This window comes from Chiloscyllium plagiosum, chromosome 10 (genome assembly GCF_004010195.1).
Source record: "Chiloscyllium plagiosum isolate BGI_BamShark_2017 chromosome 10, ASM401019v2, whole genome shotgun sequence".
Taxonomy (NCBI): domain Eukaryota; kingdom Metazoa; phylum Chordata; class Chondrichthyes; order Orectolobiformes; family Hemiscylliidae; genus Chiloscyllium; species Chiloscyllium plagiosum.
Window position 1 is genome coordinate 72,572,591 of NC_057719.1, and position 13,977 is coordinate 72,586,567.

General features: G+C 39.9%; 1 protein-coding gene across 4 annotated transcripts in view; it reads right to left on the reverse strand.

Moving 5' to 3' along the window:
- Positions 1–13,977, reverse strand: part of strn3 (striatin, calmodulin binding protein 3) — a 190,492-nt gene that overhangs the window by 35,031 nt on the left and 141,484 nt on the right. For all 4 annotated transcript variants that reach the window (XM_043698050.1, XM_043698049.1, XM_043698052.1 and 1 more), the window contains one exon: positions 11,723–11,898. In XM_043698050.1, the coding sequence (XP_043553985.1) occupies positions 11,723–11,898 (176 nt within the window). The remainder of the gene's footprint in view (positions 1–11,722; positions 11,899–13,977) is intronic.

Here is a 13,977-nt window from a genome sequence, read left to right on the forward strand (position 1 = left end):
GGCTCGAGGCACTGGCGAATGGATCTCTTTATCGTCAACGATAATACGTTTGTGGAGTATTTCTCATGGGAATTTAGGACGTTCCTAGGCATTAACTCAGACTTGGTTAGTAGCCAGTCCGTCCTTTTTGGAAACTGCCAAATCCTATGCCGGGGGTTAGTTATTTCCTCCTCTGCCAGTAGGAAGCGGCAGAAGGACGAATAGCAACGTCTTGTCAAAGCACAGTTGAAAGAAGCGAAAAGGCTTACTTTGACAGGCCCTTGTTGGTCAAGCTACAGAGGATTATGGTGCTGTGGTCTGTATTGAATTCCGTGCTCTTGCAGACAACAAAGATGGAGCTTACTTTCGCAGAGGTTATACAAACATGGTGACAAGCTAGGCAAGTACCTAGCATATCTCATCAGGAAAACGAGTGTCCCTCAAACCATTACGTTGATTAGAGAAGGGTCTGGGAAACTAACACGTGATTCCAAAAAGATTAATGTGGCATTCCAGAGATCTTACTTTAAGTTATACCAATCTGAGGGTTGTGAGGAAGGGCGGGCCAAGATGGAGTCCTTTTTCAAGGACCTGGAACTCTTGGGCATGATTCACAAACAAGAGTCTTTTCTCAATGCCTCCTTTTCAGAGAAAGAGGTGTAGGAGGCTGTGAAGAAACTTCAGAGTAGAAAGGCGCCCAGTCTTGATAGACTTCCCAGTCGAGACTGTATTGCTGGAAAAGCACAGCAGTCAGGCAGCATCCAAGGAGCAGGAGAATCGACTTTTCGGACCGGAGCCCTTCATCACGAATGAGGCTGGGAGCCTCAGGGGTGGAGAGATATCTCCAACATCTGCAGAACTTACTTTCTCCTTGATGGATTTCCCAGCCAATTCTTTAAGGAATTTTTAAACATATTGTCAGGCCCGATGCTCAACATGTTCAATGACTCGTACAGTCATGATCATTCCCCACCACCTCTAAGAGAGGCCAACATTTCGCTTATTCTTATAAAAGGAAAGGTGCTTCTTACAGGCCCATTTCACTCTTAAAATGTGGACTTCAAAATCCTCTCCTGCGTTAATGCTGGAGACTGTGTCAACTCAGCTCACTTTTATCTTACGTGAGTGACTGGGCTTGTGCGGAATCTTTTTTAATATGGTTAGATATCAAAACCTCTCAGGCAGGGTGTCCCCTTACTAACTTGCTGTTTTTGGACAAAATGAGGACAGTTAGGGAATATTGCCATAACCCAATAGTTATGAATACTGTTAAAGCATGGAGGGCAATTGAGCAGAGGGAAGGCAATATTGGCAAAACATCTTCTCGTACACCTATTGTTGCTATGCCAGGTTTTCAACTGGGGATGATAGATTCAGGATTCAAACATTGGGCAGCTAAAGGTGTGTCTTGCATGGGCAATTTATTTGAGGGAGACACAATGATGTCCTTTGATCAGTTAGCACGGAAATATGAACCATCTAACAGGGACCTCATTTGTTTTTTTCAAGTTAGGGATTTTATTCAAAAAAAGACAATGCTTTTGACTGATCCCTCCAATCTGACATAGAGAGAAGGGTGCTCAGTGCTAAGAGTACACTTTCTGTCAGCACTTTGTATCATCAATTGGGGGGCACCCCCTCAGGTGAGTTCGATCAACTCTGCAGGGTGTAGGAGAAAGAGCTATGCGTTGAAGTCTCCTCAGAGGCATGGGAAGATATTTGGGAAAATGCAAGAAAGATATCAATTTACAATAGGACCCATGCTTTCTCCACAGGGTTCACTTGGCTCCAGATTGTTTGTCAAAATTTAAACCAGGGATATCTTCAACATGTCCCAAACACAAGGCTGGTACGGGCACTCTTACCCATTGTCTCTAGTCCTGTGGTGGGCTTCAAACATACTGGAGCGCTGTGGCAGGTGCAATGGAGGGGATTTTGGGTGTAAGGGTGGAGAAGGACCCAATCGCTCTCCTTCTTGGCCTGCCCAGTGTATTCCCTGTAGATACACATAAGACAAAAACTTTTCAACATTCTCACTTTCTGCGCAAGAAAAAATATTGTTAGGTTGGGTGTCCGAAAATCCCCCGGGTTTGTCGCGTTGGCAGCAGATTGATATGGAGCATATCCCCTTGGAGTTTCTCACAAGCATGGTACACCATAAGACTGAGAATTTCTATAAGACATGATGACACTTTCTGGAATACCTGGACACAGATTTGTCTGCCACAGTAATAAGAGCTTTTATATAGCCGTAACAATTGTGCTTTACGAGTCCAACATCCAGAAAGGGGGAACTGCGAACGTATGCATATATGAAAACTAATGTTCATGATATTAGAGAGTGAGTGTTTTGTTTGGCTGAGCTGCGTTATTATTATTTATTAGTTTGTTGTTGGTTATTATTTATTTAGTTAAGTAGTTATTTGGAGCTTTTTTATATATATACTTTTCTATGCATATTTATACTTCGTACATGAAGGCCGTTTGTTTTTTTTTTACTTTTTTTGGTGTTCTTTCTTTGTATTGCTTTGCATTTGTTTTAATATTTAAAAAATATTTTTCAATAAAAATATATTTTTGAAAAGAAAGCATTTGGTAAGGTTCCATACAAAAGATTAATAAAACTGAGTGTGGACTGAATTGAAAGTAACCTTGGAATGGTCTGACAGTTTTGTTGGGTGGTAGGAGACAAAGTACTTGTTGTCCTGATTGGCATGATTGTTAAGTGCTGCTACCTAGAAATCTGTACTGGGCTCTCAGTTTTTAAACATACTACTAAGTCAATAAATAGGAGTGTTTTACATATCCAGGTTTGTGGGTGACAAAGTTACGCAAATTGACTTAACTTAGGGGCAAAATTATGATGGACTAAATTCAGCTTGCTATGCAAGATTGTCATTATGGATCCAAGAAAGACAAATCAGAATAAATTCCTTTAAAGGGAAGTTGAGGATCAGGGATGGAGTCAAATAGTTTAAGTGTCTATGCCTGTGAATTATTTAAAACCAACGCACAGATAGAAAAAGTGATAAAGGAAAATGGCGCGGTTTTAACCTTAAGGCTAGTTAGAATTCCAAATTGAAGTTTATTTCAGTTGTTCATAGCCTTGCTAATAAAATATTTGCAGTATTGAATACCAAGCCTTAATATAATTAAATTTGCTTGGAAGGGATACAATGAAAGTTTACCAGGGGGTTGCAGTATGATGGCAGATTACAAAAAAATTAGTCCTATTCCAATGAACTTAATTGATTTTGGGGTGATCTAATTCAGATTTTTACAATGAGTAAATAACTCAATAGAGTGGTGGAGGTAACTTAATAGATAAGACATAATCTTATCATTCGAGTAAAGCAATTTAGGAGTGAAATTAGGAAGGGCATTTAATACTTTCCTCTAATGGTAGTGAAAAATCTAGAATACTCGCCTGCAAATTTTAAGTCAATTCAAAACTTTCAGGATTGAAGTTAATGTAACTTTGTTAGGTAGGGGCATCAAAGGATAAAGCACAAAGTTGGGGAAATAAAGTTGAGGTACAGATGAGCAAAGAGCACAAATGACTTAAGGACTGGATGACTCTCCTCTTCTTCTGCAGTTCTGTGTATTAACTCCACCAGAATTTTCAATACCTCACACTATTGAGTTCATCCTAAGCAGAATAAACTCTCAGATATTTCTAGATGAGGAGTCAAATAACTGTGTAAGGCAGGAACTAATCACAACTAATGAATTTATTAAGCCCATGTGTAACAATAAAACTTTAACACTGAACACCAAGACCTGCATCCACCAAATGTTCCACTGACCATACTGTTATATGGCAGCAAGGTGTACAACAGTATAAGAAATAAAGTCTTTTCAGACACCGTATTCTAAGTATGGAAACAAATGGAAGACAAAGTTCCTTCCTCAAAGTAACTCAGTTAGCTAAACCATCAAGCTTTAAACTATTCTGAAACTCTCTCCAGTAGGTTGGTCATCTTTACCAGATGGACTGTGGCAATATTTCAAAGGAACTTTATTTTAATATATGGATAACTTGCAGGTACATCTAGGCTTTTGGTTTGTGAAGGTTCAGGTTTTAAAACCTCTGCAAGAGCTTAACACTGCTAACAACTGGCCAAAATGGACTGCATATGGCTGCAAATAGACTCAAAAGAGTAAGCAGCAAAGTGTATTTAAGTTTCACTCAAGAATCACTCTCTCAAAATGTTGAAATGTGGCAAAATAACTGAACTGCATTGATGCTTATACTACTGTCTTTTGAGATGGTAGGATTTTTTATGCATCCATAGGATGAGGACATTGCTGACTAAGCCAACATTTATTGCCCACCTCTAGTTCGCCAGAGTGGAGACAAGCTTTCTTCTTGAACTGCTAGAGTTCTTGAAGTGTAGGAATCACCACAGTGCTGTTAGGAAGGGAGCTCCAGGATTTTGACTAAACAACAATCAAGGAACAGTGAAATATTTCCAAGTCAAGATGTTGCACGGCTTGGACGGAACTTAGAGGTTATAACAGCCCCATGCATCTACTGCTTTTGACCTTCTGGGTGGTATTGTCTTGGGTCTGGAGGTGCTGTCAAAAGAGATCTGTTGAGTTACTGCAGCACATCTTTTAGATGATACACAGGCTGCCACTGTGTGTCAGTAGGAAGGGTGCGAATGTTGAAGTTGGTGGATCAACTTCGTCCTGGACAATGCTGATTTTGTCAAGACCTGTTGGAACTTTACCCACCCACGCATTTGCAGAGTGGTCTATCACACTCCTAACTTGTGCCTTATCTTATGGAAAGACTTTGGGTGACAGGAGGCAAGCTATGTGCTGAAGTTGTAGCTTCTGCCCAGTTCTTATAGTCACAGAAGGCTAGTCCAGCTCAGTTTCTGATCAGTGGTAATCCCCAGGGCATTGCTGATGGGGATATTCAGTGATGGTAATGCCATTAAGGGACAAGAGTTAGATGGTTATTGCTTGGCATTAGTGTATGGCATTAATGTTACTTGCTTGGACAGCCCAAGCCCGGAAGTGATCCAGCAGTAACTGGGTAGGAAAGATTTGTATTTTTTGAAGGCGGGGTGGGGGGGGGAACACTTACCCAGACTTGGAAACATACAAAACAGGAGTAGGCCTGTTCTGTCAATCAATATGATTCACAGCTGATCACCTAACTCACGACTCTTGTTCCAATTTCTGCCAGATATACTTTGATTCCTTTAGACCCATGAACCAGATCTAACTCCTCCTTAAAAACATTCAATCTCTTGGCCTCAACTGTTTCTATGGCAGAGAAAGAGAAATCCACAGGCTCACCACTCTCTACATGAAGAAATTTCTCTTCATATCAGTCACAAATGGCCCATCCTATATCTATAAACGGTGACATCTGGTTCTGTACTTCCCAGGCACTGGGAACATCTTTCCTGCCTTTACCTTGTCTAGTTCTTTTAGGATTTTGTTTTGGTTCTCCCCCTGTATTGTTCTAAACTCCAGTGAATATAGTCCTAACTGATTCACCCTGCCATCCCAGGAATCAGTCTGGTAAACCACTATTGCACTCACTCCATAGTCAGAACATTCTTCCTCAGGTAAGGAGACAAAACTGCACATGATACTCCAGATGTTGTTTCACCAACTCCCTGTACAATTGCAATTTTCCAAATTGCCCATGTTGTACTGGAATAGATTGGGTAGAAGCATAGCTGGTTCAAGTGCAAATAAATGTAATCAAAATGGCAATCACAACCACCTTATGCACTAGGTTTGATTCAAATCAGTGGAACACCATCTAAGTGGTCTTGGCAGAATGCAAACTGAAATCAGTCAAGACTTTCACAGGTTACTGTCCATAACACTGTATAACTTTGTTTAACGTAACTGCAATTGTATTTCTTTGGCAGTCTAGAACCTTAAAGACTACACTCCGCTTCACAAATATGATCAATAAGCCAATGACAGATTCCTAATGAAACAGCATTCTTTGAAATTAACTCAGCATAATGCAACTACAGAAATGAAATTTTACTTCCTGGATCATACAGTCTTGATTATAATGTCTTCCAAATATTTTGTGAACTACAAAACAACATTATTACAGCAAAAGTAAAAGAAACAATTCAAGAATTGGCTCACAGTAGCTAATTCTTCTGACAGTCAGTTGAATTTTGTAATCTTCCCATAGCACAGTGTAAAATCTAGCATGAGAATTACACAAAGTAATACTGGCACATAAGCTGTTGTCATTACATTCTAATAAACTCAGCTACATAATTTTAGTTTTAATTGAGCAGATCTCTCAGAATATCGTGACCATTCTTTTCTTTCAGCATTCATAGACCATATTGTTGAGAATTTCTTACTTTCTCAAACTTTGCATGAGTAATCAAAGCTAACAGGATTTTCTTAAATGCTTAAGGAGTGCAAGTCAGAATGCAGAGTCGCAACCAAACCATTTGTAAAAATTGGCAAGCTTGTGTTTTTGGTAAAATAAAATTAATTCAGTTAGTTAATCAGAAGGATTACAATGGACAATACATTGGGCCAATGCTGCATTATTTGACTGTGGTTAACCAACTCTGATAAGCAGTGCAGAGGAAACAAGTAAATAAACTGACTCTGCCAATGTTCCCTCAAGCATGGTTATGAAAATATGTATTTTTTTTTTAATCCTGCACTCACAACACAACTTAAAGTTTGAATCTTGGGTCATGTACAAATGTAGAGCTACGGAAACAATATGTTGACATTGCAAGATATTTATTTTCAGGTGTGGCAGGAGTTCAACGCTAGGTGCATGTGGGTGCAGCTTTCTTACTGATGACTATAAACAATATAAATAGCTTTCCAGCACTACTTGTACTGTCAATTGTCAGATCACTTCACTGGGAAATGGAGAAGAGGCATCAATATAGGTAGTGCCATTTAAAAGTAGCCTGCATGACTTAAAGGAGGGGCACAGTTTAGCTTCAGAAAACTATGATAAAAGTTATGATCAATGATGAATTTGCAAATCATCCTCATTTTTCTAACAGTGTGTTAGAGAGATTGGTGAAGGAGATTGCCAGAAGTAATAAAACAATAATTCTGAGCAGACTGCAATATATCAAATGCAGATGTAGGTCAGTGTCATTTTTTAGACCTTAACTGTATTGCTGGAAGGTGATGAATAGAGGATATATGATTTCTAATATCTTTCATTACACTCTACCTGGATTTCCATTATATGTTGCCCCTGTGATCTTCTTATTCCCCCAATTCATCACTCTCTACTCCTAGTGATACTGTCCTCACTCTTTATCTCCTCATACCTTTACCACAGTTGACGCACCAGAAACATCGCTCTACCTTAACAAACATCCCCTCAAACCTCACTCTACTGACAAATCCAATCTACTTACAGGCAATGTTCATACACAACAAGAGCAAGCAAACCATCTGCATTACAAAGCCAACGTTCGTCCGTGCACTGAGTCTACATGAATGACTAGTGAGATGCATTGCAAACAGAGATGCATCAGGAATGTTGAATCTACTGAGCTGGAAGACAGGTCCTGCAGGATTTTAAACCACCTTCCCATTGCACTTAAATCTCTCATTTTCACATTATGATTGATACTATGCTGCTACTTTCTGAAGCTGTCCAGATGCTTCTGCTAATCCATGTCATTAAAGAGTACCTTTGTTCCTTTCTTGACACCAGCTCATAGACTTGCACTGTGCATTGCTCAGAAGGTTTCATTCTAAATTTGTTCACAGGATGAGTGTGCCTCTGACAAGACCAGCATTTGTTGCCAATCACTAATTAGCCTCAAGGTGGTGAGCCAACCTCCTCCTCGGTACACCCACAGTGCTGTTAGCACATAGCACATGTGCAGTATGCACATAGACGCGCATACAAGCAACAACTACTCGGAGGTTGCTGTCATTAAAGTGCTGTCTTAAGTGCCATCAGTCAATACTGTCATGCTGTGGCTTTCAAGAGGTTACTTTGTCCAGGTTTTTTTATTGAAGAGAGGTTGTAAGGCAGAGTGACAAGACATATGTAAGAAAATAACCAATTTGAGGTACCTTGGGGATTTCTGAAGTAAAGTTGGAACAGTGGAAGCAGCATGGGTGTGGCCAGCTCTCCCAGACCAGGCTTTCTAATTTTTGTTTAGGTTTTTAGATTTAGTTTACATTTTAGATTTAGAAGCCTTTGGGGTCTCAAAAGAGTTGGAAGCTTCAGTGAAACTCCCCGAGCTGCTATTTTATTTGAATTTTCTTTTGATATTTTTTCCTCCTGGATTGGAGAACTGCATGTGAGAATCTGTGTCTGGGTTTGCCTTTTTGCCGAGGGGTACGTTTCTGGGATGTTACATATTGGTTAATTAGTAATAGGCACTGTATATATTATCCAGTTAAGTTTTCCAATAGTTAAGTTATTCTAAATTGCTCTTTCTTTTGTTTACATTTTAATTATAGTGTTTAAATAAATTGTGTTTTGCTTAACATCAAATAGTTTGATCAGTCACATGGCATCTGGAAGATGGCACTTCACATCTACTTTTAAAATAAGTACTTAGGGTCTAGGCTAACTTCTTAAAATATTTTGAGGGGGCCTGGTCCATAACAATGTTCAGCTGTTGCTACTCAAAAACCAGCTAGTAGAAACACAAACAGGTAACCAAATACAGCGAGGAGCTGAATTAAAACCAATTTATAAATAGGCATTAGCTATGTCATCACTTGTCAAATTATGCAGGGCCTTTTGGAGCAGTGCAGCTTTTATTTTCAGTTTTGTTTTACTTTAGCTATTCATCTTTTTAAGTTTAGCTACACAATAAGAAAATGTGAAATTATTCTAAGACAAAAATAAAATACTGCAGAAAATCTGAGATAAGAACAAAAAAATTGGACTCTCTTTTTATGGGATACGTGAAACATCCATTATTCCAGTCTGACTCAGGCTCTGTCCCTCATCTCTTTTTCTGGTATCTTGAGGATTACATCACCTACTCTTGCCAAGAACTGAAAAATTTAGGTGACTTTGTTTCCAGTTTCCATCATTCTCCCACCTTCAGTTAGCCCATCTGACTCTTTCCTTCCCTGCCCTGATTTCACTGGCACAAGCTGAGAATATTTTATTGATGATCACGACAAACCTAGAGTCCTATAGTTATTTCTTAATGCATTCACTTTTGTAAATACTTTAGCCTGTTCACCATTTTCTCTAACACATCTGTTTTAGTGGTGTTACATTTCACACATACATAAAAAATGCATTTGACCAAGCCCTTGAATAGTAAGAAAATCAAGGGCAGTGGAAAGATAATTCAGGAGAATTTCTTTTGAATTTTCTTACTAGTCTGGACTGGCAGCCCCAACACTGCTGGCATTGTGGAATAGTGCTCTCTGAATTATTTTTCAGTGTGACCCCATTTTAACACTTCGTAATTAATTAAAATGCAGATGCCAGAAAAACCAAAACTGCAATAAAGCAGGACAGCAACATTTAGCACATGAATCTTAAAGTTTGCATATACAATCAACATAATTATACTCCATGCAAAGAAAATCTGTATTTTTGAAGTATTTTGTGAAAATGTTACTTTATGTATTCATGCAATTTTCTGCTAAGCTCTCCATATTCTCTGGTGACAGATAACTCAGTGAAGCCCATCCCCACATACAGAGTATTCATTCCATTCCCTATCACCATAGACATATTTTCCCAGTTGCTCTGCACTCTTCCATACAATCAGCTCATCTTCCCAAACCCCCTCAGACATTCCAGCCTTTTTTTTCAACCAACCAGTCTCCATTCCCACACATTCACCAGCCCTTGTTCTTCTGGTCTAGTTGACGGTGCCTCTCAAGCACAGGATAAGTGGCTTGTGGAACATGTAGACAAGAGATGGCATGTAGAGAAGTCTGGAGCCACCTATCATGATCCTGCCTCAACCACAAGTTAGCTTTTTGTTCCACACCTTGGACACAGTCAGGACCCAACTCGGACCACATTCATTTTTGGCCCAGTCAGTTAAATTACAGTTAAAAACATTTTCGACGTTGAAGAGATCTTTGTTCCACTGTTTAATGCAACTGATACAGTGGGTCCAAGGGTACCCAGTCAGTACCTCTGAACAGGGCTGTCTCCTTTCCACAGACACCATTGCTGCTGAGAGGACAGGGACCCCCTGACCCCAAATAAGATTTTTGAGTCCGACATTTGAAAACCATTATTGAGAAGCGTGCAACAAGGAGAGGTGCTGGGAATATACTGAAGGATCCCACCCGAGCTGACAAACAGTGGATCCATTGTATTAGGGGAGAAAGTGAGGTCTGCAGATGCTGGAGATCAAAGTTGAAACTTTATTGCTGGAACAGCACAGCAGGTCAGGCAGCATCCTGAAGAAGGGCCTGTGCCCGAAACGTCGAATCTCCTGTTCCCTGGATGCTGCCTGACCTGCTGTGCTGTTCCAGCAATAAAGTTTCAACAATCCATTGTATTAGGGTGATAATGGTTCACTCAAATCAAAATCCTTGTTCCTGCATGCTTCTCATTATATTGATGCTTAGAATCTTGCCTGAATTCTTACAAAGTAGTTAACAGCACTGATGACGAGAATACTCCCATCGCCAGAAGATAGCTTGCCAAATGGATGGAACAGAGCATTATTGAGGATTGAGATTCTTAAAATCATCATGACTACATCATAAAAATGTCAGATTTACAAGAGGCACTGCCTGTTGACACAAATTAAACTTTTAGCAAATGCCAAGTCCATGTTGAAACATTGCTGACACATGATGGAAAGCACAGAAACCTATATACAGGATATTCAACACCTATGGAAATTAGGAATGCAAGCAAATCCTAATGCCTTACTTCTGCTTGTCATTAAGATGGTAATGGGCTGCTGAAAATCACAAACAGCACATCGCTCACCTGCAGGACAGAGTGTACAGCAAATGGGTAATGTCATGCGAAGCAGTTTAAAAGGACTCACAATAATACAAGTTTAGAATCATATGGACCTTCATTAAGCTCCAATTCCCACTTTGGCAGCACAGGCAAGAACTTGTCTCCCAATAACTTTGCACATTACTCCTCAGGTTCCGTTATGATATTTGGTTCTTGAAGTTTCCTTTGCCATCTTCCTACAGTTAGTGTGGATCTTTTGCTACTGCTCTGCTCCTTCCCCTGATACAGCAGCCTTAAGTGGAAAGCCCTGTAGCATTTTCACATTCATCAATTAACAAACAAATCCTCTGAATAAGTTCTTGCTCTCCATATATTCACACTGCAAGTCTCTCACAGACAAATGCTTCTCAGAAACCTGGTCTTAAAGAGCACAGCAAAGCTAAAAGAACAGGCTACCCAGTCACTTAACTAAATAGAGGTGAAAATGTAAAAAAAAATTGTTCCAGTGCAAGTTGCTTCCTCTTAAAATTGATGGGCAAGTTAATAAACGCATGTTTTAAGCATGCCAAGGCATTAATTTCATGAAAGGGTCCTGGTGCACACACTGTACCCTTATTAGCACAGTTAACTGATGCCTGTGTCTTGTTTCAGGCAACCATCAGGGATGGATATCAAGCACCAAATACCAATATGGTGTTGTGCAAATACAGAATGTAAGTCCAGTACAGAAAATCATGCTGCTTTTCTTTGTGGCATATAATTGGACCTGGAACTTGTGCACTAATTAATTTCGACCCTGTCATAAATGCAACGGTATAAAAGCAACTTTAAAAAAAAACATACTTTTTGGCAGGGACAGTTTTCTGGAGATTCCAAAGCTTAAGGGTGTGGTCTTCAGAGGCTGTAACCAGCACAGGCTCTACGGGATGAAAAACTAATGCACGGACTCCATCAAAGTGACTCCGTAGTGTGTACTTGGGATTCCATGTCTTCCTATATGCATCCTTATTAGCAGGTAACTGAAAATGAACATATGGTTAAAAATATATTACGTAGCTGTACCATACCCAGAATCAACACGTAATATTGGAAAAAGGAAACAATCTTCACAAATTATCCCTGCTTCCACACAAAGCACACTGACTATGATATTTTCCACTAGTGATGAGAACTGTAGAATGATGCTGTATACTATATTTAAAAAGAGTAGGGAAGACCACAATATGATCTCTACTGTGGATTTTGTTCATTCAAGAATGCAGGCATTGCTGTTTAGGCTAATATTTATTGCCCGGCTCGAATTGCCCTACAGCATGTGGCGGTGAGCTGTTTTCTTGTACTGCTGCAGTCCATGTGGTGAACGGACACCCACAGTGCTGATAAGGATTATGTCCCTCCCGTGACCGTGAAGGGACCATCGATGTAGTTGTAGTGCAAATTATAGGTGGTATAGACTGCTGCCAATGCATAAATAGTCAAAAGGAACGAATATTGAAAGTGTCAAATGGAGTGAAAATCAAAAAGACACTTTTATCTTGGATGGGGTCTAGCCTCATGTGTTGTTGAAGTTGCAATTATTTAACAAGTGGACAATATTTCATCACACTTTTGACTTATGCCTTATAAATAGTAGATAGGCTAGGAGAGTCAGTAGGTGAGTTATTTGCCTCCGAATTCCTAGTCTTTCTCCTGCTCTTGGAGCCACAGTATTTTAATGACTAGCTCAGTTCATTCCGGTTCCTAGTCAACAGTAAACCTGATGAAGTTAATAATAGGGAATTCAGCGATGCTAATAACATTAGATGTCAAGAGGCAATAGATAAATTCTCTCTTGCTCAAGAGAATGACTGCCTCATACTTGTGTGGTGTGAATGTTACTTACCATTCACTGCACCAAGCCTGGATGTTTCCAGGGTTCACTGTATTTGAATAGCTTCAGTATCTGAGATGCCATGAGTAATGCCAAACGCTGTGTAATCATTAAATATCCCTGTCTCTGACCATACATAAGGAATGTCTGCAGCCATGTCCGGGAACTAAGAACATTGATCTTCACCCAACCATATACATCCACCTTTGTGCTAGGTCTGTCTCCTAGAAAGTTTCCCCCTGATTGCCACTGTCTTCAACTTGGATAGGGCTTCTTGATGGCCACACTCATTCAAATGCTGCCATGATATCAAGGATAACCACCTTTACTTTCTCTCTTAAGTTCAGGACTTTTGTCCCTGTGTGGGCCAAGGCTGCAAAAAGTTCAAGAGCTGATTGGGCTTGGTAGAACTAAAGGTTACTGTCAGTGAACAGGCTATTGTTATACTTTCCATCATTTTGATGACAATTAAGCATGGACTAATGAGGTTGAATTTGCCTTTTCATTTGTGGAGGAGATACTGAGAAAATTTACCACATTGCAAGACGGTTGTCTGTGTATTAACTGCATTATAATAGGGACGCAGCTAGTTCACATTCAAATTGATAGGCTGTAATCAAACTGTCAGTCACATATTTGAAATGTAAAACTAATAGGGGCTTTACTACAAAACATAATCTTAAACTGTTCTCTATCATCTATGCCTGCAAAATAGGATCGAGGGACTGAATGGCTACTCCAGTTTCAAATTCCATGTTTGGATAAGTTCAGCACCCTCGCCCGAAATATGCATTGCGAGGAGCTCACAGACTTCTTCACCAGAGGTCAAGACTATACAATCAAGTACTTTTGCCAAGTCTCCTTCTTTTGCTAATCTATCTGGCCGAGTTCCTTTCAAGTATCCTCTCTTGCCAGCCTGGTTATTTTTCTGGTCTTTCTCTCCCTCCCTTCCTCCAGGTCACCTTGTTCATGGGATCCAGCTCCTGCACTCTCTAATCTATTGCACAAACTAGCCCTGCTGGTCCCATTGTTACAACAGATGATATTTTTTATGGTTCTCTCTCTCTACAGGTGCTGCCTTTCGTTTACTTCTAGGTAAAAACAATGACTGCAGATGCTGGAAACCAGATTCTGGATTAGTGGTGCTGGAAGAGCACAGCAATTCAGGCAGCATCCGAGGACAGGCAAAATCCGAGGACAGGCAAAATCGCCAGGACCACACTTTCAA